At 39.8% G+C, this 26436-nt stretch overlaps 1 protein-coding gene across 1 annotated transcript in view; it reads left to right on the top strand.

Annotated features, from left to right (window-relative positions):
* anxa5a (annexin A5a) overlaps positions 1 to 26436 on the top strand; it is a 44949-nt gene that overhangs the window by 5075 nt on the left and 13438 nt on the right. Inside the window, exons 4-9 of the mRNA XM_033633581.2 lie at positions 4510 to 4604; positions 11356 to 11469; positions 18340 to 18430; positions 20125 to 20204; positions 20562 to 20612; positions 24003 to 24096. Of these exons, the coding sequence (XP_033489472.1) occupies positions 4510 to 4604; positions 11356 to 11469; positions 18340 to 18430; positions 20125 to 20204; positions 20562 to 20612; positions 24003 to 24096 (525 nt within the window). The remainder of the gene's footprint in view (positions 1 to 4509; positions 4605 to 11355; positions 11470 to 18339; positions 18431 to 20124; positions 20205 to 20561; positions 20613 to 24002; positions 24097 to 26436) is intronic.

Raw genomic sequence — 26436 nt, 5'->3', positions numbered from 1 at the left:
CACCTATTCGCATCAATGATAAATTCATTTATTTAAATTAATTTATAAACTCCTGGACTTTAATAACTCAGATATGTTTCAGCAAGATTTCTGCTCTTCTTCAAAACTTTCTGCACGTTCTTAACATATCCCCCGTATCTGTTTTCTGAGAAGTTGAGAATTAAGTTTTAATATTTTGAGAAAAGTTTTATTATTACAAAAATAAACTCAATTTAATGAGAATTAAGTCATAATATTTCAAGATAAAAACTACCTGTCCTATCCATCTTACAGACACAGAACCCTATTGGGACTCTCTCTGGATGAGGCAAAGTTTAAGTAGCTGTGTGTTGAATACCAAATCTAACTGTAAACACTTTTGTGATCGTCCAGGACTGAAAAATAAACTGCACTGTCCCTTACTAAACTGATGAGACACGATTTGTCCTGTTATTTCATGCACAGATCTGTTAGAAGGAGGATAACGTGAAAAAGTTCACCCAAAATCTTGACAGGGCAAACCCACACCCTTGCAACAAATTCAGCAGCCTGGTCAGCGACCCTTGGCTTCGGTTACAGACACACAAGGTACCTCACAGCATCTATATGAGATGCATCGACTTTCAGATAACTCTGATGAAATGTCGTCCGCTGCAACAGTTAGATGACCTGTCCACCATACCTACACATCAGGCCATGATCAGCCCCTTCGCCCTTTGGTCCAGAAGCAGAAACCCTAAAGAAAATGCGAATTTTTCATGTATAATAAATTATGATGTGGTTATTGCTATGTTCCTCATATTTATTCACTACAACACGGCATTGGTGGGTTTGTCTTTCGCTGTTTGAAGCGTAGGGCCACTGACCAAGCTGACGTATTTGACGAGTTGGGAGTAAGAATGTGTTGCAACCAAAGGTGGACATATCTGACGGGAACGTTTTTTCATAACTTACTTTAGAAGGCAAATGGCTACGCGATGCCAGAGATCACTGACCCTTCTGAAGGGCTCATTTCAGGACATAATTAAAGTTGTGGGAGTTGCGTATAATACAGTCATTCTCCAACACCCTCAACAATGCATACAGTACACGTAGTCGCTTCATCACTAATTCAAACCTCAGTAGGTTTTTGTCCATCCAATCCAGCTTTTGTCACAAAAACCACGGCTAGAAATGCCCTAAACTCTCGTTAAAAAATACCCGTGCTGGTCTCAAACAGTGGTCCGCAGCTTGGCAGCCGTCTCAGGTGTCTCTCCATCCACCATCCCCTCCCCCCGCTGATAAGAAACTCAGCTTCTTTACATGTAATCTGAGCAACGTCACTTTAGACACTTTAATATCAAACATACAAATCTAACATATCTGTGGTTTGCAGAAACACAATGCCAACACTTTCTCCTGGTGACTGAACTGGCTGAGTTATTTGCACATACCCACAAATGACATGTGTGTGTCCCATTTATATCTTTATGTGTCATTAGTGTATATAAATACATCATCATTTAAAAAGTTTACCATACAGTGCAGTTTAATGCTTATTTTGCTCCTCTTGAAAATCAGCACCACACAGTAATGACACAGCTGTCAGGGAAGCTTTTCCATGTGCATTGGAACAATTAGTGTAATCCTCTGGTGCATGTGAAACAATTTTACTTTCCAAGTGTGTGTTTGGTCCAATTAGACGAGAAACGGAGTATCACCAAGTTTTAAACTTTATAGGACCTTAGAGCATTTCGAGTCATTTCCACAACATGCTCTGGAAAAACACCACAGTAATGAGCACTTGCTGTACCACCTAACACAGAGATACACAGACAATAAGAAAAATACAGTGTATAATATGATGGCAGAAGCAGAGGGCGGACTGGTAAACACTCTGAAATGGTTATAATAGTTTGAAACTAGCAAAACTTACAAAGGAACATTATTCTAAGTGAAGTGAAAAATGAATAATGTCAAGAAAAGTAGAAAATACATCAATATTTCATGTAAAATATTTTATTCAACATTATTAAATACTGTCAGGATTACAGTTTATTGTGACACTGATGATGAGCTAGGAGGGTAAAAGGTGCCTTAAGGGTTAGGGTTAGTATTGTGGTCACCACCACCTATAAAATGTTATGTGTGACGGATCTTTGGTGAGACTGGTGAACAGCAGGTTTATAATTAATTCATTGTTTAAGGCTATTGAATGCATATTGAAAGCGCAAATCTAAAAATCAAATGTCAGAAATCTGTTGTGGCCATTTGTGACAGATAAATAACTGAAGCAGGGGTGTCAAACATACAGTCCCTGAACAGCATGTGATAACGTAATCTGCTTCCTCAGTAGTTTCCACTGTAGTTTGGTGCAGTGAAGCCAGCAATACTCGAGCGGCAACTTCCAGGGCTGAAAAAGAATCCAATGCAAGAGTGTCAAAAAAACTGCAGTTCCTCTAATGGCCACTTGAGGCTGGCTCCAAAAGTGAGTCAATCTCCATAGACTCCCATGTTAAAATAACAAGCTTAAAAGTGAAATTAAACATGTTTACAGCCTGGTACAAAAAATGGGTTTGGTCTTTATGGTTAATTTCCCCGTTCACGACAACTGTAAAGGGGATGGATTTTTAAATAACTCAAGTGTTTAAATATTATTAAAACTTAAAAAAAAAAAAAAAGTTATGTATAATTAACGGCCTGGCTGCTTTGAGTGACGGTTGGATACCGTCCATTGACAAGTTGCCATCAGTGCAACAACATTGGTCAGGCAACATAACCATGGTGTATAACTCTAGACACATAGATTATAGGCGTAGCCGTAGCTGTCACTATTTCAGTGTTTTCAGTTCATGAAAGTTAATTTTAATGTTTTGGTCACCTAAAAAGTCGTGTTCAACGTTTGGTTGTACTAAAAGACCCATTAATTCGTTGGATGTTCAGTTCTTCCACTTAAAATATTTTGTAGCCTGTTTTCTCTTTTGCGAAAATTACCATGATCATTATCTCAGTTTACCAAAGCTGTAAATGCAACATGCTAACCAAGCTAGCAGCTAGCTTTAGGGTTAGCTTCACCCTCTCATCCAAATATGGTCACTTCTGGCTCCAGATATCCAAGATGGTGACGGCCAAAATGTCAAACTTGAGGTTTAAAAACAGGAGTTCACAAACCAGTGGGTGACATCCCGATGGCTACGTGCATTATCTTATACAGTCTATAGCATTACTACACAGGAGTGGAAACTAGGGATAATAACGATTAATCGATGATCGATTAATCAGTTGGTAAGAATTTGATAGAACCTGTGAAATTGATCAGTTGATAGGCTGTCAGAATATATGCAATATGTTGCTGTGAGCTTTGAATGAGGAAACACATTTGTTATTATTTGATATAAGCAAAGTTTTTATGTTTTTATAAAATCATGATTAATTGATTGTTAGTTTTACCAATAATCGATTAAGGATAGTGCTTACAATTTGCAGCCCCAGTGGAAATGTATGGAAAAATGCACATGTAGTGACAGAGTAGTAGACTAACTGAATGTGAAAACTGAAACTGCACTTATTTTTCTAAAAGACATCTCAGGCTGCTCATCTCCTGTTTTCTAGTGGATGGACATTTTCGGACTCTGCTTCTTTACACTAAAAGCAAAGAAGAAGAATCTGTTGTTGTTATTTTTAGGTTGTTATGTAATGGTTTTAAAGGTCCGGCCACTTGAGATCAAATTGGGCTGTAGGTGGCTCGAAGTGACGCCCCTGATTTAGAAGATGTGTGTGTGTCTTAATTTGGATTACTTTTTAATGGTCTGACCTTCGACCCTGTTTCCCTCTCTCAGGTGATGTTATTTTAATTGCAGAGATGCAAAATGAGAAGCTGCAGTCATTAGTGTAAATCAATGGGCCCGATGACAGTCATCAAGTTAAAGCTGCACTACAGGCGTACACAGTGTGACCATTAAAACTGATGCTTCTCCTGCAGAATATAACCTCACTGACAACCAGCACCTTTTCCCCTTTTATGTTTTACCCCTGCTTCCTGTCAGTTCAGCACTTTCACAATAAGAGTAATAAGGAAATATCCAACTAATGTGGGACTAAAGGAAGTAAAAAGGAGGAGAGCAATGATTACCAGACCTTCGTCTATAGTCAGAGCTTTCATTATGGATCAGCTGGGCTTTGTGCCATGACTGACGTGAACTTATTTTACATTCTGATCTCTCAGAGGAAATAACACAAGCTGCAAACTGTTTGTCTATCGAAGCCTGTTCTCTCTGAGGTGCTCCTGACTATCAGGAGCTATTGATTATTAGATCACTTGCTTTGTTGACTTGTCATATAGTATAGTGAACGCTGTCAATTATTCTCAAGCAGGTTTTGCTAAGCATGCTCCTGCAAGATGATGGGTGTAAACAGAATAATGCTAAAAGAAAGAATTTAGAATATAAAGCAGATTTTAGTTTTTATTGAAATCTCAAACGATGTGTGTTGAGAGTATTTTATTCTATATGTGAAGCTTTAATGTGGTTTTTTTTTATACTTCTTGTGCAGGTACGGATGAAGATGCGATCCTCATGCTCCTGACCGCTCGCAGCAACGATCAACGCCAGCAAATTAAGGCAGCGTACAAGAAGGCCTACGGAAAGGTGAGCTGAGCCTCTGGGAATGAAACAGAGAGCTGATGACGACCAGCCGTCACACTGATGGATGGCTACGGGTCATGTCAACGTATCACTGTGTCCTCCTCACTCAACAACATCACCTGGGTAACACTCAATCGAGCAGCATTCAGGGCACAGAGATATCTGCTCAAGTGCACTTTATACCGTCCCTTTGTTGTTTCTCTGAGGCTGCCAGTGTTATATATATTTTTTATTGTCAACAAATCCCAAAAAGGCCGAGCAATGTGTTTGTCTGTCTGTCTGTCAATGCTACACTACTTCCCTACTTTAGAGGCCATCTTTCTGCAGCAGGAGTACTTTCAACACTTAAAGTACATGTTGCTGATTTTGCTTTTCTTCTACTTTAGCAGGACTGTTGCTTTTCGTGTCGTATTTTCTGCATTCTTGTATCGCTACTTTCACTTAAATGGGGACCTATTATGCTCATTTTCATGTTCATACTTGTATTTAAGGATTCTAGAAGAACATGTTTACATGCTCTAATGGTAAAAAAAAAAAAAACACTTTAATTTCCTTATATTGTCTGTGCTGCAACACCTGTATTCAAACTAAACCTGAGACACTATCACTCCCTTTCAGCCCCCCTCCCTTAAAAGCCCATGCTGCTCTAAATTGTCAGTGTTTCCAAGTCTTCCATATTTCAGCATTTCTGCACCGTCACTGTAGCTGGGGAATGACTGTATCTGAGTAAAGCAGCACTTTTTACCCTGACAATTAAAGTAAAGCTTCTAAACACAAGCTGACATTTTGCAGCAGGAATATGATCTGAAATCGGAGAGAGATTTATGAGATTGGCAACTAAGGACGCATTCACATTGGCGCTATTTGGACCACTTTAAGCGAACCTTGGTCCGCTTCCATGGATAGTTCGGTTCGTTAGGAGTGGTGTGAACGCTCATTCGAACTCTGGTGCGGACCAAATGAGCAAACCCTGGTCCACTTGAAAACTGGGGGTCTCTGTTCACTTGCAAGTGAACCCTGGTGCGGTATGCTTACAGTGGAAAATGCAAACGGACTATCCAGCGAACCAGAGAGAGAGAGGAAGTGCACCAAAGAGAGGAAGTGACGTAGTGCGCAGTGCATTTTGGGTAGAGAAAAAATAAAGCCTATAGCTTGAACCGGGAGAAGCAGAGGTAAAAAAAAGAAAAAAGTCAGAAAATGTCTCGTGGGCAGACGTGAGGTAGTGAAGAGGTGCAGGTGCTTACCCCAAGACTGCATTAATTTGGTGTTGCTCCATTGTTTTTGTGATGACTAAGGCGGCCGTTTTCAGTCCTGCCCAATCGATGAACTGGGTTTTCTTCTTCCTCATGCTTTTTTTTCTTCCTAGTCAGTGGTCGTTTTGGGCAATACCACCCCCAAACAAGCAGCTGTTGTAACTGCATGACATTGTCCAGGAGGTTTGGTCCGCTTTGAAAAGTGCAGTGTGAGTGAATACACCCTGAGTTTAAATGTTCCCCTGACATTAGCATGTAGCTTCATGTAGCAGTGTAGGGAACATAATGTACAGGGTTCCCTCAGTCATGGAAAACCTGGAAAAGTCATGGAATTCTGTTGTGTATAGTGAAGTTGTTACAGCAATCTTTCGTAGATAATCTTCCATGTAACATAACATAATGGCAAATTAATATTCTGCAGCTGCTGACTTAATATCACTCATGCCATGTTCACACTACACAATATTTTTGTCTGTTCTAACAGTCACTATGTCAAATTAGGCGATTGTGGGGTCATAAAATTGTGCCGTGACTTGGCCGACAGACATGATACACTACACAGTGGTCCACGACCAATCATCCCTGGTTGTCTTTCACAAAGTGCGTGATGTCATCAGGTTATTCTTGTCCTATTTTTATTATTATTAATGTCATTTCAGTCACTGTGTCTGTTCCTGTCCCTGTCCCAGCCGAAATGTCATTGTAGTAACGTAAAAAGTGCCACCAGATGGCAGGAGCTACATTTGAAGTTCTGCATGCAAACTATGACAGTCACTGAATCCTCCACAAGTTCCTGCAAATGTTTCACAATAAAAGCCTCTTTAGAAACTGAAGGGATTCTCTCAGCCGAAGTTATAATGAGCTTTTAATTTGAAACAGATACAAGAAGTGTTGAGTTTGAAATGACAGTGCGATGCATTAATATTATTAAGGCAAATGGGAGCGGATTAAAAGTAATGATAGAAAAACAGGGGGAATACTCGGCGGGTTGCTGAAGTGTATCTGCTATTTCACATAATTTTTCCCATTTTACTCTGTGTGGTAACATCCCTAGAGGAAATATAAAAAATTCTGGGATGTTGTTTACGTACAATTGTCTACGGCAGCAGATTGCTCTGTTTCTATTAGTCAGACTTATGGCTGTGATGGGTGCAGTCGTGAACGATGAAAAGAAAACCAAAAATGCTAGACTTTCTGTTGGGACACCGTGTTGTTGTCTACTATGACACACTACACGAGATAAAAGGATGGATCACCGCCAGAGGTGTGTAGTGTAGCCAAATACTGTACTCAAGTAAGAGTATTGTTGCTTTCAAACAATATAACTCAAGTAAAAGTAAAAAGTATTTTGCATTAAAACTACTCTGAAAAGTACGATTTATCCAAAAAGTTACTCAAGTAAATGTAACTAGTTACTACCCACCTCTGATCACCGCGCACGACGTGCATTGTCGTTCACGATCCGTGCTGAGACCATACGACACTGCGACGGGCTATAATCAGGCTGATATCGTGTAATGTGAATGGGAACTGCCCATTGGTCCGACAACCCATTGTTCCGACCATATTAAACCCATTGTTCAGAAGTCCGTTTCGAAATCATCATGATGCCCTGTGGTTAAGGTCTGGTTAGGTTTAGGCACAAAAACCACTTGGTTAGGGTCAGGAAAAGATCATGGTGTGGGTTAAAATGAAAAAGAAAGTGACAAACACATAAGCTGTGAGCCTGCTTCGCCTCAAGCCTTTCCCAGCTGACCCAGAGCCGGTCGTGGCGCACCATCAAGGTAGAAATACGCCCGCTGGGGACCGTCGGACTAATGGGATGTCGGACCAATGAGCTGTCAGACCAATGACATGGACCCATGTGAACCAGGCATAATATGCATTGATGTGTGACAATGTTTAGCTTACCATCACATACATTTCATAATTCTCTGCCTTGGTTCGTCTCTCTCTTCATGTACACCAGCTAGCTAAAATTATGTTTGAATAGGGTTTGAATCTGATGCTAGGCAAGTGGGGCAAGAAAAAAAAACATTATCATGGGTTTGGAAATTATATTCATGAAAATGTGTGGGAACCCTGAATGTAAACACCTGCAGTAGCATGGAAGCTAGAAAATGTTTTTGGTGCCTGCGCCAGGTGAGCAACTCCACTGAAATGAAAAGGCGCCACCTTGGCATCCGGTGTTAAGTTGTTATTAAAACCTGTGTCGAAAACATACCACATTTTTCTGTCATTCAGAATCAAGGAGCAAGAGTTGACATTTTGTATTAACATTCAACAGTCACACAGACAGGGTTTCATAGAAGACGAAGCCGGAAGGCCAATTTCCTATCGTCTCTGTGGACCAGAGTGCACTGCAGTCAGTTATAAGAGACCTGGGCATTTTACGCTCTCCTGCTCCCACTGTCAAGTTATTTTCTGACCACCTGTGGATTGAAGGCGTCAAGTTCATTTGCCTTTTGTAGAGGTTATTGAAAAGCAAATGTAAATGCTGCCTGAAGTATAAATAGATGAGGCAGTTTGAGAGGAAAACCCTGAATATTACTGTGTTTATCAAAATGAGAATATTCTTCTATTCATGTCATAAAATAGAATGTTTGCAAGAGACACTTCCCTAAATTACTCATTTGCAATAACATTTGAAATGAGAACTGGTGCCAAAAAGTAAAGAGACGAACTGATGTTTCTTGCAGACTTCATGCTCTTATTTCTTTGCCGCCAGTTTAATTTTTCTATTACCCACAGTGCGTCATTTCTGCTCTGCAATGCACCTTTTGACAAACCTTTTATGGGACTTTAATTTGAAATGAAAACAAGGTTGTTGCATGAAGAGAGAGATTGATTATGTAATCTAGAAATAAGGAGATTTTCTGTTAGAGGTCTCACATTTTGAGCTGTTATAAAGATGAGTGTTTGACGGTACACTGAACTGGCCAAGCACAGGAGATGATAGGATCCCGTGGGTGTTATGTACACACACACACACACACACACACACACACACACACACAGGTTATTACTCACTCTTTTCACTAACATTATTTAGGTTGTGCTCCCAGCAATGCCCAAATTTGTGATACAGAAATCAATAAAGTCATCTATGAGTAATATGTGCGGTTTGATTAGCTGGTAGTTTCAGGAAACATTGCAAAGTAAATATATTTTTCTTTTCTGTGGATACATTTCTTATGATTATCCTCATTCCTCAGCAATGCAGTGAGATGTCACTTAGGCCATCATATCTCTGACTCCGGGAATCTAAATGCTCTCTTTATATTGTAACACTTATTTATTATTATAATTTCAGGGTAATCTCCATTTCTGAGATCCCTAAAGTGTCCATTTCCCTGTCACTGTGCTGTTATAATTGTTATGGTTCATGCATTTAAAGTGGAAAAAGAAAAGTTTTTTGCTTTAACTTATGAAGTTTATGTTAATTGCACAATATAATGGCCATTAGAATAATGACACCATCAGCTGTAAGCCTCACTTTCACTGTGCAGTTTTGTCTGCCACTGAGTACGATCTCCCGGGAAGACGAAGGCTCGATTTACAGCACAAAGGAAGTGTATCGACCACTGAGCAACCAAAGCAGAGGAAAGCTGGTTGGCACTTTTATGTTCCCCAAGGCAAACCGAACCAACCAGTCCTAGCCAGTCAGAGGGAGAGTAGGGCTCATCATGCCCTCAACATCCTGGAATAAAACACTTCCCAGAGTGGGAACCTGCAGGGCTGAAAAATTAAGCCAACACAGAAGTGCCAAAAAGCTCCAGAAGCCAGTCAATCCCCATAGACCCCCATGTTAAAATGCCCAGGCTTACAGCAGATGGATTTTGGCAACTGCTGGGGTTTGGACACAGTTGTCTCCCTGTCCTTTATCACCCAAACTGGTCTGCAGTCCATTGCAATCCATTTTTGAGGGATCTAGTTAGTCAATTACAGGTAGACTTACTCAGCTTGCGTCTGAATGCCTGGTCGAGTGTGGCTTGACGAGGTTGACTGCTATTGCTACCATCAGAGTCTGTGCTAGCTTGGATCTCAGGGTTCGCTGCTAAATGCTTTGTGTTGAGGTGATATTTCAGGCTTGAAGTACCCAGATGGTACAGAAATTCCTTACTGCAGAAATTGCAGAGAACTGTGTTCCTATCAGCAGTTCCATCTGGGTGTTTTTTTTTTAATGTAAATGTTCCACTCATGGAGTTAAGCAGCGTAATTTTGTCTGCCTCCATCATGTGACAAAGCCACTGTGACCTTCAATGACACACCAGATCAACGGGCAACATGGAACGCAATTAATCAGCGTTGATTTTTAATGATTTTAACATAGGTGTCTGTGGGGATTGATTCACCTCAGGAGCCAGCCTCAAGTGGCCATTCAAGGAACTGCAGTTTTTGGCACTTAAGCGCTGGCTTCATTTTTCAGCCTGTGACAAACTGTCTACAAGACATCACCACAGATCCTCTGCAGCACAACCCTCTTGCCCAAATATTGTCACCTTGTGGCCTTTCTGGCTCCAAAAATCCAAAATGCTAAACTTGACGGTACAAAGCATAAGTTCACAAACCAATGGGTGATGTCACGTTAGCTATGTCCATTTTTTTTATACAGTCTATGGTAGCTACCAGTGGCTATCCTCAGTCACCAGAGAGAATCACTGTTAGTTCTTTGAAGTTACTGCCCACAGTTGTGAAAATGGCAGGTGGTGGAACAACCCAAGTACCTGTGGAAAACAAAATACAGTGTTTCCTGTGTTGTTTGTGGTTGCTAGGCTCTTTCGAAAAACACAAAGCAATCCGTTGGTCTTTGCATCAGTGGCACCAACAATAAATTTGTGAGCTTCATGGTTACGACATGGGGAGTAGTGTATAGAATAGGCTTGGCATCCAAATGCGTAAGTCATTAGAGCACCAGTGCTAAGCAATGGCAACATGGACGCCACTGTCGGCATCTAGAAGTAAACCAGGCTAACAACTTAGCGCGCTAGAGAGCAGGTCATGTATACAGGAAATGCAAAGGCATAATGACAGAGGGAAAAGATGAGGAACATCAACATCTTCTTCAGAGATATTGTGAAATTACAAAAACATAAATCATCTGAATGACTCAAATTACAAAATATTAACTTACCATCCACTGAAAAATGACCATCCATGGACTCCACTGTTTCTGAAAACAGTCAGTCAACACATCACAACTCGTGAACTTGGAACTCTGAGACAGTTTTTACTGAAGAGGTTGTGGATAGCACAACAAAGAGGTGTTCATATGCACTCTTATCATGAACAAAGTAAACAGGACACCATTTAGGAGTGGGGGAGTTGTCTGTTTCTATTTTAAGGGCCGTTGTTTGGATGGAGATAAAAGCACCAGATAACTAATTAGTTCTGTTTCATTAATGATGCAGCATTTAGATGATGCAAAGTTTGGTTCAATACAAACACAATTATGACTGTATTTGCTCCTCTCGTCATTAATCTTCTCTTCCCCACATCAGGACTTGGTCAGCGCTCTGAAATCAGAGCTCGGTGGGCTGTTTGAGAGTCTGATCGTGGCCCTGATGACCCCATCTACCTTATACGATGCTTCCCAACTGCACAAGGCTCTCAAGGTAACTGATGACAGTCTCCTCAGAAACTCCACTTTTTTTTTTTTTGCAGATCGCAGATCATATATGCAAATGAGTGGAAACCCTCAGATGATACAGTTTATTCGATGGTATTAGTGCACAGATGTTCCAACATCTGACGCCGAAACACTCCACTGAGCATTAAACCTTTTTCACGACGCTCACTCCAACTTGTCATAGCAGGAAAGCAGTGACGACGGCTCCCTTCTATTTAAGCTTTGCCAGTAGATCAGCATGCACAATAACAGAGGCCCTGGCACCGGCTCACATAAATGAAACTCAGCCATTACTGATGTTATCAGTTTCACATGTGTTCGACAAGTTAAAATGTCTGCCATGAGAAAAGCCTGGTTCATGTTGATTTGGTATTAAAAGATGTCAGAATGGTTTATAGTCATGCACAGTAAAACTACAGTAGCTTACTCAGTAGTTAATAGTGTCATAGATGTATGGATGTAAAATTTTAAGGTACTTGTACTGAAGTATGTCCATTCTTTGCAACTTAATACTTCTGTTCCACTTAATTTCAGAGAGATATATTTTACTATTTACTCCACTACATGTATTTGATGCTTACAAGTACTGTTTACTTTGAACATAGAACAAGATCAGGTCAAAACCTAGTACATGACTGGACTGTATATGAAATAGTATAGGGCTTTTAATTTGAAACATGGGCTTTTAATTTAAAACAGGAAGCAGCAGCAACAGCAATGGCCCTGTTGTTATGCTTCAGCCCCAAAAAATCACGTAAATATGTGATGAATTAAAGAATAATAGCCATAACCTGTTAAAAAGCCTGAGAAGTTTGTGACTTTTAATAGTATAAGGGTTAAAACACACATGACCGTGATTAAAATCATTAAACTGGATAAAATGGGTGAGTGGTAAGAGGTTGTTCATATTACATTGGTTACTTTATTCTTAGTCCATTAATTTAAGATGTAAAAGTGTTTCTGTGCTCTACAAGATGGTCTAAGCTAAGATCCTGAGACCGATTGTTTCTGTCTCCGCCCACATACCAGAGTAACTGGCGGTTTTTTTTCTCACTAGAGTAACGTTTTCATTAAGGGAGCCTCACCTCACTCTTGTGATTCTTACTACCTGTTTCTCAGGTATGTTGTTGTTGTTAAAGAGAGTTAAACATGACTGTAATTACTCGCTAACATTTCAAGAGTTTCCCAGAGAATTTGTGTGACATTTTGAGTAAACTGTGGAATGTAGTAACCTGTGTAAGTGAGGTCCCTGCTTTGTAGCTTAGACCGACCCGTAGCCGGGCTGAGTGTTAGCGCCATTTTGTGTAAATTGTGACCTAGCATGTACACATATTGTGGTGTATTTTGCACTTTTATTAGTAATGTGTTGTCGCACACTTAAGTGACTTTTGTAAAAGTTTTTTGAGCCAAAGACGTTTTGTTAAGTAATATTTGAGAAAGCAGAGATTCATGTCTCAGGTAAGTCCTGCATATTGTAGCTGAAAAAGTGATGTGTACTCTCTACACAATGTTTATCCTGTACTTCTCTGTGTGTATTTTTTGAAGCATTGATTGGAGAAACATTCTTGCTGAGGAAACATTACCTCATGCTCGTGATTCTTATATCCCCGTTTTCAGGGGTGCAACAAATGCAAATTAAAATGAAGAACAATACACTTCGACACAGTCACACGGCAGAAGGGAGCTGCTTTCTCTAGAGCTGTATTCACAAATCATTTAACACAACCTTCTCCTCTTCAGCTCCAGTCGGTGATGAAAATGATATGGAGCAGAACTATACTGCTAATCTAGCCAGATGAATTAAAATATGTAAAATAGTCTTCATATTGAAGAACATTAAAATGCTCTTAAATGTATTAGTTGGCGATAAAAGCAGAATGATACCTGAGCCTCTACCAGGGGTCTGGGAGTTTGAGGGTTCAGTATCTTAGCTGTTCCTAGGACTGCACCTCTGGAGTCACTCTCCCAGTTTGTGGGTCACAGCCCCCAGTGCTCCCATAACTGCTGGCACCACTGTTGCCTTTACTCCCCACATCTTTTCTAGCTCCTCTTTCAGCCCTTGGTATTTTTCGAGCTTCTTGTGTTCCTTTGTCGTGATGTTGCTGTTGCTTGGGATTGCTACATTTTGGATATATAAAATCTATATACACTATATACACCTTTCAATTATACAGATACTCTATGTCCTTACAATGAGTATTTTTCCCATGCTCTCGTTCTTAAGAGGCTTCTTATTATGGTGGCTGATGCAAAAATGGCCTTATTTAGATCCAGTGTTTGGTTTGTCCGTTCTGGGCTAATGTAGAAACATGGCGGTGCAACATGGACGATCTTGGTAGATGAGGACCTGCTCCCTATGTAAATATAAACAGCTCGTTCCAAGGTAATAATGACATAATCCTTATTTAGTCTTGATTTTTGGTGATTATACACAAAAGAAAACAAACTTTTTATATGATATTTTATTTCTGTCATGTAAGATATCCCCTTACATCCTACACACTGGATCTTTAAATAGCCCACACTAGACACAAGGGTTTCAAGGTAACCAGTGACAGTCTCCTCAGATGCTCCACTTCTTTTTGCCGACTGCAGGTCCTTCATGCAAATGAGTGGAAACCCTCAGACGATACAGCTTTTTCAGTGGTGTTAATGCACAGATGTTCCAACATCTGACGCTAAAACGCTCTACTGAGCATTAGACCTTTTTACATAGCACTCACTTCAATTTGTCATAGCAGGAAAACAGTGAAACCTCTAGTTAACCAACCAACTAGCTAAACCTCCACAAATCAATCAATTTCATATTATTAAAATAATACCTATATTTTAATGTCATTAGTTTACTGTATAGTTTATTCTCACAGCTCTAATCAAGCCTGTCTCCAGCAGCAGGTTGTGGCTGCTTTTAGCTAAAAAGCTCTGATAAACCTGCTGTATGGCAACAAAATTAGCACCTAGCTGACGAACAAAATGGAGCATTTAGCAGCTAAATAGCCAGATATTTTTGTTCAGAAGTTGTCGTAGACCAAACCAGAGTTAAAATGAGGGTGAGTATTTGATTTTCACAGGTGTCCAGAAATGTGACTCTAACCTCTTGAGACCTGAACTTTTGTTTGGTATGTATTTATAATTTGTCCAAGCTATTTGAGATCAGTAGGACCCGATACGTAAATAAAAAACTCAACATTGTCAATGATGATAAAGTCCCAATGTCTTCAAACGAGTACTTCCTAATTAACAGTGTCTTAGCTTGTTACTGTTGCTAAATTGGTCAAATTTGATGCCATATCAAACTATAAACATTATTAATCATAAATAAACAATTTTCAACCATCAGGTTTTGGACCTTGTCCACATTTGTGTCAGGATCAGCTGCAGACTGACTTGGCAGAGATGGCTGCCATCTTGTTTTAGATGGATTAGTGTATTGTGCTCCTACTACCACTGGATGGCACAAAAAGTGTCCACGAACGAAGACAACAGGTCTAAGTTAAGTAAATAAAGTATAAGGGTCAGTTAAACCCAAGATATGACGTCCTCATATGAGGACACAAGGTCTCAGGAGGCTAATGTTGCTCTGTGTCTGCTGGATGTGTAAGTAGGCAGGATGTTTGCTAACATGTTATCCATCACAACCTTATAGTTTCAGGTTTATATGATGAGTTGTAACTACATGTTGTGAAGTTGTGTCAGATCAATCAAGTAAAACCGTTATAATGTGATGATTTCATCATTTTGGAAAAGATAAAACAATTATTAACATCTCCACCAGACGTAAGGGTCGTGCATTTGGTCATGTGTTCGTGTGTGTGTCTCACAAACTACTGGACAAATCAGCCTAATATTTTGTATGTACATATATGACTGTATGCTGAAGGGCCTCTCATGTTTGTGGAGATTCACAGTTGTTGAAAAACCTGTTTTATTGACTGTTTAATATCTTCATTGACTCCTCACTCCTCTTAACTGTCCAGCAGAGGCCACAATTCCTTAACACAGTACACTGCAAAAGCCTAGAGTGAGGGGCATGTCTGGAAATCTTCTCAAAAAAACATGAAGCCTTGGGCTGAAGACACACCAAGCAGTGTTGGCCTGCGGCGAGCTGCCATGCAATGTCTATGCAATGCTGCTGCCATATGATTTTGTGGTGAAGTGTGGTCAATCTTAAAGTTGGGAGTAGTTGAACTTTTAGCTGCGTGTTGCAGGCAGAGAAAACCCACAGCCAGTCCTGTAACTCCTGTGACATGTTGACCTATGTTACACAGATTTTCTTTTCGCCTGAGACACAGCCTGGCTTTATGCCAGAAATCTGTTCATTTTAATCCAAACCATGATTTTTTCCCCAAAACTTAACCAGAAAATCTCTTTCTGGCAGAAAGCCCTGTAGACAAACTTCTCCCAATAACATGGCAATCTGCTCTGATGGCTGCAGACAGAACATGGCCGCCTGGCAGAGATCTGCACTCTTCTAGTTTTATTAGCACTGAACAGCTACAGCTTGTCATTAGGTGTTGATAGCATGAAACTGAAAAAGATGGTTATAATTGTTGAAAATTGAGAATAACGGCAAAGACAAAAACCACAAAATTTGACGCACAAAAGATCCATTGTATTAATCTGACAGGTATGAAGCTGTGTGGGGTTGACATGGCAGGTTTGTTTTGTTTTGTTTTTTGCGTTGTCAGAAAATTGCCATTAATTGTGAACTGCTCAAGGTCAAATCGTCTTTTTGTAATAACTGCTTAAAAAAAGACGTTTTTGTTTTGTTTCCTGTTTGTGTGTTTGTTGTTGTTGATCCAAACAAGAGTGACTCAGTGAACATTTACAGCACTGTGCTGAAAAGTATTTTGTGTTTGTAGAATGAAACAAGCCAGCAGTGCAGTGTACAGTTTCTGCAGCCAAAATCAGGTTGAAATTTGCATAAGGAAAAACCAGCTGGAGCCATATTACCATGTGCACCAAGCATTCAGTTCCTCAGAATGAGAATCATCTTTAGTCGGCAAGTATGTGTTCTTGCATTGCTCTCAGGTACTTACACAGAAATAGACATAACAGCCAGAAACAAGGACAACAAAATTTGACGAATTAAGGTAAAGAATAGACAGGAGGTCTGTCATGTTGTTTTTTAGCAGATAGCCGGGGGTCCAACACAAAACATACAACACACTTCATTACAATGGACACAATCACAACATAAAACATACATACATTCATAGCTCTCATTTACTGACCCACCCCCACATCATCCCCATAAGCCCACAATACCTGCACATAAGGAAAGAGATGCATATGCCACAATAATAATAAGGAAGCCATGACCATCAGAAACAGTAACATGATGTTTTAATGAAGGATGATACGTTTTTAAAGAGGAGCAGTGATTTAACTGTTCTTCTGTTGATGGGCAAATTATTCCAGTCAGAGGGAGCTTTGAATTTAAAGGTGTGTCTGGCAATTTCTTTGTTAGTTTTGGGAACTAACACGTAGGGTTGTTGAGTCTCTAAGTGAGTATGAGGATATATATGGTGTCAGGTATTGTTTTAAATAAGATGGATGATTAAAGTGGATACATTTGAAAATGCACTGGAGCCAGTGGTAGTGTCTTTGAAAGCATGGTCTCACTCCGAAGAAAAAAGGTGTCCTTTAACATCGGCGTGATATGTGGAGACAAGGCGGGGGGACAGGGGCGAAAGTTAAGGCAGCAAAAATCCGACTGGGACGGGCTGGAGAGATCATGGATGGGTCCAACAAACCTCGACTTTCACCCGAGAGAGCAGTGTTCATGTCCCGTAAGACTCTAAGCCCAACCACGTTATTTTTTCCTAAACCTAACCACTGCCTGTTGTTGCCTAAACCTAATCATGTGTGTTTGTTGTTTAAGGATAAAAAACATCAAGTCGCAGTGTTTTACTGATGTAGTGCATTTACTGAAGCACTTTTGCTCCATAATGAAAATAATTTCCCACATGGCGTCATTTTCTCTGTGCTTCAAAGTGTATCCAAGGTCAGAGGTTGAGGCTGGTTTTTATTAGAGCTGCTCTTTAGGGATATAAACTTGTCTTATAGTTTATTTCGGGACTTTTCACATGACACGTTTTGTCCTTGGTTCCCAGTGTAGGTTGTAACAGAACAGTGTTGTGTATTACAGCTCTAATGTGGCTTTAATCAATAAAGACGTCACACTAAAGAAGACGTAAAAAAAGAGAGCACATATATAATGTATTGGTGCTAGAGGCTGATCTATTACCCAATTTATTTTATAGTTATATTAAGTATTAATGCTCCAGGCATTGTATTCTTTGAAGCATCTTATAGTTACCACCTGCTGCTTTTTATGTCACACTATTTGAAGGAAAGAAAATAGATTTTAGTAAAACTCCTGAACCCTCTAAGTTACAAATGATTTTTTTTTTTTTTTTTTTTTGGTGTTCATTATTCTTTCATCACATTTTCTTTTGTATTACCGCTGCGAATGAAATGTTCAATCAAAGTAAAGGCAAAGCATTCAGGACTTGGCCTCGACATTCCCATCACACCTACCGCTCCATTTGTTTGGCACGTCAGACATTTTTTCGCCAGAGGGTTAATTAGAGCAAAGAGAGGAAAATTTGCTTTAAAGACTGGACCTCAAATCTGAACTCTCTCGTCAACTGAGGTCGTTCATTCTCTAATTACAGACCCGTCACAGTGTTGTCCTGACAAATTACACTTATTTTCTTCAACTGTTTTTTGTAGACATTTTCGCAGCTTTTGTTTATTGTAATCACAAAAATTGCTCTTTTTATTGACCGTAAGATGGGATAAATTGAGAACGCATAAATCCATGGTGTCTCATATTGACTTTGGTTCCCAGGGTGCTGGGACTGATGACGACGTGCTGATTGAGATCCTGGCCTCCAGGACTGGTGAGCAGATTAAAGACATTGTCAAAGCATACAAGAAAGGTGAGTTACTCAGCTCAGTTCAGAGAGGTACAAAAGCAGGTAAACATGTTTGCTGTTATTGGTGAGTTAGACTCTTTGTATGTGTGTAATGTGACCAAGTGTTTAAAGAGCGACTTAACATCAGTTGAAGATCTTGTTTTTACCGACCTCCAATGGTTTAACTTCTCACCTTGATGCGGTGATGTATAAATGTACTCCAAGCAAACACTTAAAAGGTGCAGGGTGCCTAGCAAATGATTCAGATTGCTACCTCGAACTACTCCTGCGTTCAAAGAAGAACTCACATTTGCTATTGGCTATATGCCCTCAAAAATACAAACCCATCTCCATTATGATTTTCTTTTTTCTTTTCTCGCTTTTCTTTTTTTGTAAAATAGTCAGTAGCAATCTATAACAAAATGACATACTTCTACTACTTCTACATGCTTATCCTGAATGAATAGTCACTCATTCTATAGCAAGAAACGGCACTTCAAAATAAAAGCTCTCTGCAGGAAATTCCTTGTACTTCGAAATAAAATGTGCTTTTAATAATCTTGACACGTTTCTGAGTTGCTTGTGGAACATTCAGAATGGACCACAACCCACCAGTTGGGAACCACTGAACTGAAGTATACTAATACACAAAAAGCATATATTTGCCCTCAACAGCCTAAATCAATATTATTGCCCAGTGTCAGCTGGGATAGGCTCCAGTCCCCCCACAACCCCTAACAGGATAAGCTGTTGGTGACAGAACCTTTGTGTCTGGACAATATTACAGACAGTAATTAAGTATTTAAGACAGTATTAAGGAGGTGACTTGTCCTCAGCTTTAAAGATGTTGTATGTAACTCTGGAGAAACATAGTTGAATGTTGAGTTTCATTCCCAGGTCACTGAATACCAGTGATTTTCAGTTGGTGGATACGTCCAACTACTGAGCCAAAGCATCGGTATTTGACGACATGGAAATGAGACTTTTAAGGCCTTTGCACACTCAGTTCGTTATTTTTCTGATGCTTTTTTTAAATTCGTCATCCAAAACAAAATCGTTAAGCACAGACACCTTGCACACTGATTCCAATGCGTTTTATTGTTCTAGTCCTCCTTTGCCTCTCTCCACTGGAGTTACCTATCTAACTGTCATTTGAGACCAAGTTTCATTCAGGGGGGAAATTTATTGTTTTACAGGATCAAAATAACTACCTGAGCTATGAAGTGGATACACTTTTATAAAAGCTTGACACAATTTATAATGTTTTTTTCTGTATTATAGTATCTATAATGTTTTGTCCAGTGAGCAGAAGGTGTAGAAGACTAATTTCCCTGGTGCACTATGTCTGTTTACAGTCTTTGGTGTCCCACTGTAACATGGAGGACTTCTGTCATTAGTGTAATGAATACTGTACTTCTCGTAACATGTGTGTCACTGTTACGATGTTTCTCACATATCAGCATCAAATTGCATCAAACCGCAGTGGAAAATAGTGTGTGACAACAAAGGCACCGAGGGCCAAAGGGAAAAAGGACAGTTTATTTGATCTGGACAAAAGAGAAGGCCACGCTGTCCGTTAGCCGCCTAATCAAATCTCTCCTGTCGGAGATCCTCCTGCAGGACGAAGGACGGCCCACTAGGGTCGATTGCAACCACAAGTGACTGTTGTGAGCGGCAAGTGTAAACAATCTTTTGCCCCTCTTCTCCGCTTTCTTCAGAGTTCAGCAGTAAGCTGGAGAAGGATATCTGCGGTGACACCTCTGGGCACTATCAGAAGCTGCTGGTGATCCTCGTGCAGGTAGAGGGAGAGAGTGGCTGCTGGAGAGACTTGTGTTTCCTGATAATGAGGGCCGCTGTTGATGCCATTACACAGTCATGAGGGGTTTAGGTGTGGGCTTGGGGAGGGGAGCAGGGATGATTGCACAGCAACACAGTTGGTGTCTCAAATGTGTTTTGGTCTACAGCATGAAATGTAATATTCATGCTTATGGGCAGACAATGTAATCTTCAGGGATTACCTGGGTTGAGAGAGGCTCTGAGCTCACTGTCTTTCCATCCACACTGACCTGATTTTTCTCTCCATTTGTCCATCTGTGTGTATGTCCTCCTACCTGTCTGTCTCCCCGCGTTGCTCGTCATCTGTCTGGCTGTGAAGGGGAGCAGGGAGGAGGGAGTAGATGAGGAGAAGATCGAGAAAGACGCAAAGGTGAGAAGCAAGAACATGAGAAAACATGTCTTGTGTTGATGTCTGAAAATTTCTACCACTCTCAACAACACTTTGTTTATTTGACATCATAAGGTACTCGTTACTTTGCAGATTCAGAGTAAGAGTTCAAAAATATAATCAACAAATAAAATATGATATATTATTAAAAGATAAGTGAGAGGAAATAACTCTCCACACCAGCAGACAGCAGGTGTTTGTAATTGTCATTCAAAATGGGAAACTGGAAGACCGTCTTGACGCTAGTTAGCCAGTTAGCACATCAACAACTCAATCCGGTGTTGAAAGAACAGAGGATATTTACTGTGCACCAGTGAACAATAACAAACCATCACAAAACGTTTCTGCTAAAGACAAATAATCTTACCATATGTAACAAGTTTGTTTTGGTCTCAGTCCTTTTTTTTCTAGCTGTTTGTTTACTTTCCTCACTTCAGTTTATCTTCTTGTGCACTGAGCTGAACTGCCAATCAGAGTTATTTCATTTCCTGACGCATTCTGTCATCACTGTCGCTGATTCAACATGCTGAATAACCCAAAAAAAGCTGACGTGGTGCTCGAAGCACAAAAAAATACATTTGAAAAACTCAACAGCAATGTCTCTTTCCAGAAATCACGACCTGGTTATATGACAACTCAAGATGTTAACATTAATAGCGTCCTTCTCAGCTGAGCTAGCTCAGTTGTGCTAGGTGAGGTAGCAGTAGATGCACGCTTTCTTCTGCAGGTGTAGTTTGATAGAAAAAAATAGTTCCTACATGAAATGGCTCACAACAAGGTCTGTGGATCATCTTAGGTAAAGGAGGCATAATTTCTGGAAAGAGACATTGATGTTGAGTTTTTCAAATGTATTTTTATTTTAGTTCCATCATATTGGAGAGAAGTCAGACATCTCTAAGGCTAATGTCTCCAACACTCGGCAACTCACCAAAACAACCTAGATTGATAAATGCCACCAGATGTATGAGGAAAAATATGTACCTTTGATTGCGGGGTGAACTGTCCCTTTGATACATTTGTACTTTTACTTAAGTAAAGGACTTGAACTTGTGACTTTAACTTGTAACAGAGTATTTTACACTGTTGTATTCTCATCTGAGTACTGCTGGTTGCCTGGCAACTGCTCCCAGTTGAGAAATAGTCCGTCACATAACCCCCCCATTTAAAAGAATGAGCTGGTGGCGCAAATGTAAAAAAAAATATAACCTTGAGACCTTTTGAAACAGCTGTGGTTTCACTGTTTACAACTAAAAGAAATTAATGTGATAAAAGTTCAGTGGTAATAAAATTCAACATAAAGTAGTTTTAAAAAATCACAGCAAAAGTCCTGTGGATGGTTTCTGTGGTACAGAGCATATTTCACCTAATTGTTTTTCAAATGTCAGGATGTTAAAGATGTGATCATATTTGTGAGCAGTGGAGCTAAAGGCCAAGAAAGAACAGCCAATAAGATAAGTTAATTAAAGGATATTAACCTTTGGGAATGGAGCATCTTGTTTCCTGTAGATAACTAATAATAATTGATATTGAGCTGTGAATTGGGATCTAATAATGATAAAGTAATCCTACATGTATCTGAATGTACAATTGTCAAGATACAAGTCCTGCGTGACTTGTGACAACACTTCTGTCTAAGTGTTAAACTGTTTTCTTATAAACAGTAGTGGAACATTCTCAGATCCTTTACTTAAAGGTATGCTATGGAGGAATTTACAGCTGTTTGTAAACTGTATCACCAGCGACACTAAGGTTGAAGCCAATGCTGCATTAGCTGTTGCATTTTCTCGGTACCATGTCCATGATTTTCATGCTACTACCTGGTCGCTGCATTTGAATAAAGTTCCAACTTCACCTGCGTGCTGTGCTCAGGACTGTCCTAAACACAGCAACATAAGAAGAAAACTAGAATTTCTGCCTTGTGGTTGTATGCCTCCGTCAACATGTTAAGTTGCAGTTGCAATTTACATCCATGTCTGTGCTAACATGGATACTTCACGCACTGAAGATCTATACAATTAGCACAGTTTCAAGGTGGACACCCAAGATTAGAGTCACCAATTCAGTGTCTGACCAAATGTCTCCCCTTCTGTTCCTGAGTTATGATGTTGAATAATGGCCAGAAAAATGTTTTTGCAGAACATTATAGTGTCAAACTGAAGTTGACCTTTGACCTTTTGGTTATTAAACATCATCACTTCAACATTTTATCCTGTTAGACATTTATGTGAAATGTTGTCATAATTAGCGTATGAATTCCTGAGTTATGGCCAAAACAAAAACATGTTTCGTGAGCACACATTTACCTTGACTTTCGACCACCAAACTTTAATCAGTTCCTTCGTCAGTCCAAGCTGATATTTGTGCCAAATTTGTTCAAATTCGTCAAGGCCTTCTTGAGACGATGTGGGATGGACGCAAGTTCACAGTGACCTTGACCTTTGACCACCAAATTCTAATCAGTTCAGAGGATGTGTTTGTGCCACATTTGAAGAAATTCCCTAAAGATGTTCTGGAGACACTGCGTTCACTGTAATTTGACGGAGAAGGTCACATTGTCTTTGACCTTTGATCACCAAATGCTAATCAAATCATCCTTGACTCAAAGTGGATGTTTGTGCCGCATTTGAAGAAATTCCCGCAAGGTCTTATTAAAATATCACCTTCACAAGAATGAGATCACAGTGACTTTGACCTTGACCACCAAAAGCTAATCATCATCATTCATTTTTGATTCCGAGTGGACATTTGTGCCACATTTGAAGAAACTCCTTCAAGATGTTCTTGAGATAATGCGTTCACAAGAATGGGATGTACGAGCGGATGACTTGACAACGTAATGCCTCCTGCTGCAGCTTTCGCCAGCGCAGAGGGCAAATAAATACACTGCCACACACCTAGTGGGTCAAGTGATGATTGTATTTGTTTGAGTCTGCACAAAGGTTTTTAGGAAAATCTTGCACAGTATACCTTTAAATAAAAGTAAAAAATACCACAGTCTTAAAGTACCACAAAAAGACTACAAATAGGTAGTACAAGAATTATTAGCAAAATATAATTCAAGTATCAAAAGTAGGACTCATGACAGATTGCAAATTTATCATTTGAGTGAATTAAAGCTTCATCACCTGAACAACAGGAGAGAAAAAACTTCCACAGAGCTGCAGGTGAAAGGACCTGAAATACAGAATTTCTCTCTAATAACAAAGACAAATGGAGACAAACAAAAGTTTCCTGTGTTGTTTTGGCTCAGTACAAGGTCCTACATCAGTGTTGTCAGTCCTGCTCTGCCTCTGTAAGTCACGTCTACACAAGGTTTGCTCTGTGTGTGAGTATGTGTGAGTGTGACAAGTCCAAGTGTGTTTGCTATTACAGGACTTGTATGCTGCTGGTGAGGGCAAGTTTGGCACAGATGAGGAAAAATTCATCACAATTCTTGGCAACAGGAGCGCAGAGCATCTCAGAAAGGGTGAGTTTGTTTGTGCCAGCTTATTTAAATGTTATCATGTGTAATTTGTCAGTCACCTGCTGAAGAGAGGAATATCAAAAGCTGCAACAGCATAGCTATGTTCTTTATTTTACCTAAATGATTAGGATGGCATTTAAAGGCTCACTTTCTGTTTAAGGAAATGTTCAACTCCAACAACTTTGTACATCCTGGAATTCAGTACATTTCTTTTACATGAAAGGGGAAAAAAGTAGTTGTTGTCCAAAGTTAACAACGCAAAACTTGCCAAGAAAAGTGAGAGCACCAGAGTTTGTAGAGTTTATTAAAGCGTGATAAACAACAACCACGAGCTTGGCGGCAGTCTTGAGGGCAAAAATGTCTGGCTGCAACAGAGGCTTGTTTAAGCTGGTTAGTGAGTCAGACTGAACACACAACTCACTAAAAAATTTAAGCAGCTGGACTTGAGCAGGGAGAAACAGGGCAGTTGATGGGTTAGATGAAGCTAAAATGAAAGGGAACGTGATCGCAGACAAGAGTCGGCAACTAGTGGCTGATAGAAGGACTTCATATGAATTTACTGTCCTTCTGAATCAACAAGTCCTCATAAAACTTAACAACAAAATTTATTTTTCTAGTGTCTTCCAGAAGTACCTGTAACACCTCTGATCTGGCATCTGTGTGGCTACGATTATGCAACTCAAACCATGATAATATACTTCATTCATATTGTTTCTTTCAAAGCAAAGTTATAACACCTTAGGGGTGGCTGAGGCTCAGGAGGTAGAGTGGGTAGTCCACTGATCAGAAGATCAGTGGTTCAGTCCGCGGCTCTTATAGTTGGAGTATCCTCGGGCAACATACTGAACCCCAAACTGCCCCCGATAGCTTAGCTGTCGGTGTGTGAGTGCATGTGAATTTTTAAAAGATGTATGAGTGGTCAGAAGACTAGAAAGACTAGAAAGGTGCGATACAAATACTGTTAACCATTTATCAACATGTTTACAATTCAATATAATTCAATTCTATTCAATTCAATAGAACTTTATCTATCCCAAAGGAAATTCGTGTGCCAGAGAATGCATCAAATTACAGTAACAGTGAGTACAGTAACCACAATTTAACATTCACAACCAGAGCAACCAGTGGGTTTCCCGGGTCAGGGTCACACTCTGGGCCCAGTTTTAAAAACAATACAGTATAAAATATCTGGACAAATATACAAGATATAAAGCGTTCTCAAGGAGCAAAAGCAAAACCAGTGCCTAAAAGAGTAACAGCAGGAGTACAGTAAGTTCAGGACTTACTAAAAATAAACTAAAATGGTGGAAAAAACAGACTGCGCCTGATAATGAATGTTATATTGAACATGATAAAACAATGGGAAGTAGTATTGCACATGATATTAAAGAATAATATTGCACAAGATATTGAAAAGTAGTAAAGTGCATCATAATAAGTAATAGTGCCCCTAATGTAGGTGAATATTGCTGTCAGTGTCTGTAGTTTCAACTCCCTACAGAAGGGGGAGGAGTTATACAGATTAATGGCCACAGACAGATAATACCATGGGAGAAACTGAATAAAATAAATACTTACTATGCAACTTATTATGTAACAGGTATGTTCAAACTTTATGTTTCTTTATGTGTCAAGTTTATGTTGTGACAACTCTGTGGTTCACATGTGGTTAGTTTTAAGCCCAAAAACCACCTGGTTTTGTTGGGAAAAGATCATATTTAGGCTTAAAATACCCGTTTTTGTCGCAACAAACACAGCTGGAAATGTCCCTAACTCTTGTTAAACAAGACTAGGTCAAAACAGTGGCAGCTGCTGGTCTTTCAAACAGGGGAAGCTCACTTTAAGTTTACATCATAAAATTTGTCATATTGTAGGGAGGCAGTAACTTATAAAAGGAACATTTAATTGAAGCTGTTTTTCAACCACACTCATGCCATAGAACCACAGCAAAACACACCTCAAAGATTTTCAGATGGGATTAAACAGCTGAACTGTACTGGACAAATGGTCAAAATGAGCTATATCGGTTATGGAAATAAGGAACTCCGGGCGGCACTCACAAATACTGTATCTGCATGAGACTGAGCTCGAAATGCAACGGTGCCGGTGTGTATTTCCAAAGCGCTGTCAGTCACAAAGGGGTTCAGCCTTTTAGACAATTCCTCCAATCATCATGCAGACACCGATGCAGACACCGAGTATCCTCTCACGCCTACCGCTCCATTAGGTCCCAGGGAAGCTGAGCCTCCCTGGAAGTGACGATTTTGTCACATTTATCCAATGACCGTCTTGCTTTGCTGCATGAAAAAAACCTGCTCAGCGCTGTCTCATAGGAATGTTTGG

This window comes from Epinephelus lanceolatus, chromosome 7, assembly GCF_041903045.1.
Source record: "Epinephelus lanceolatus isolate andai-2023 chromosome 7, ASM4190304v1, whole genome shotgun sequence".
Lineage (NCBI taxonomy): Eukaryota > Metazoa > Chordata > Actinopteri > Perciformes > Serranidae > Epinephelus > Epinephelus lanceolatus.
The sequence above is the reverse complement of the archived record's forward strand: the minus strand, read 5'-3'. Positions and strand labels throughout refer to the sequence as shown.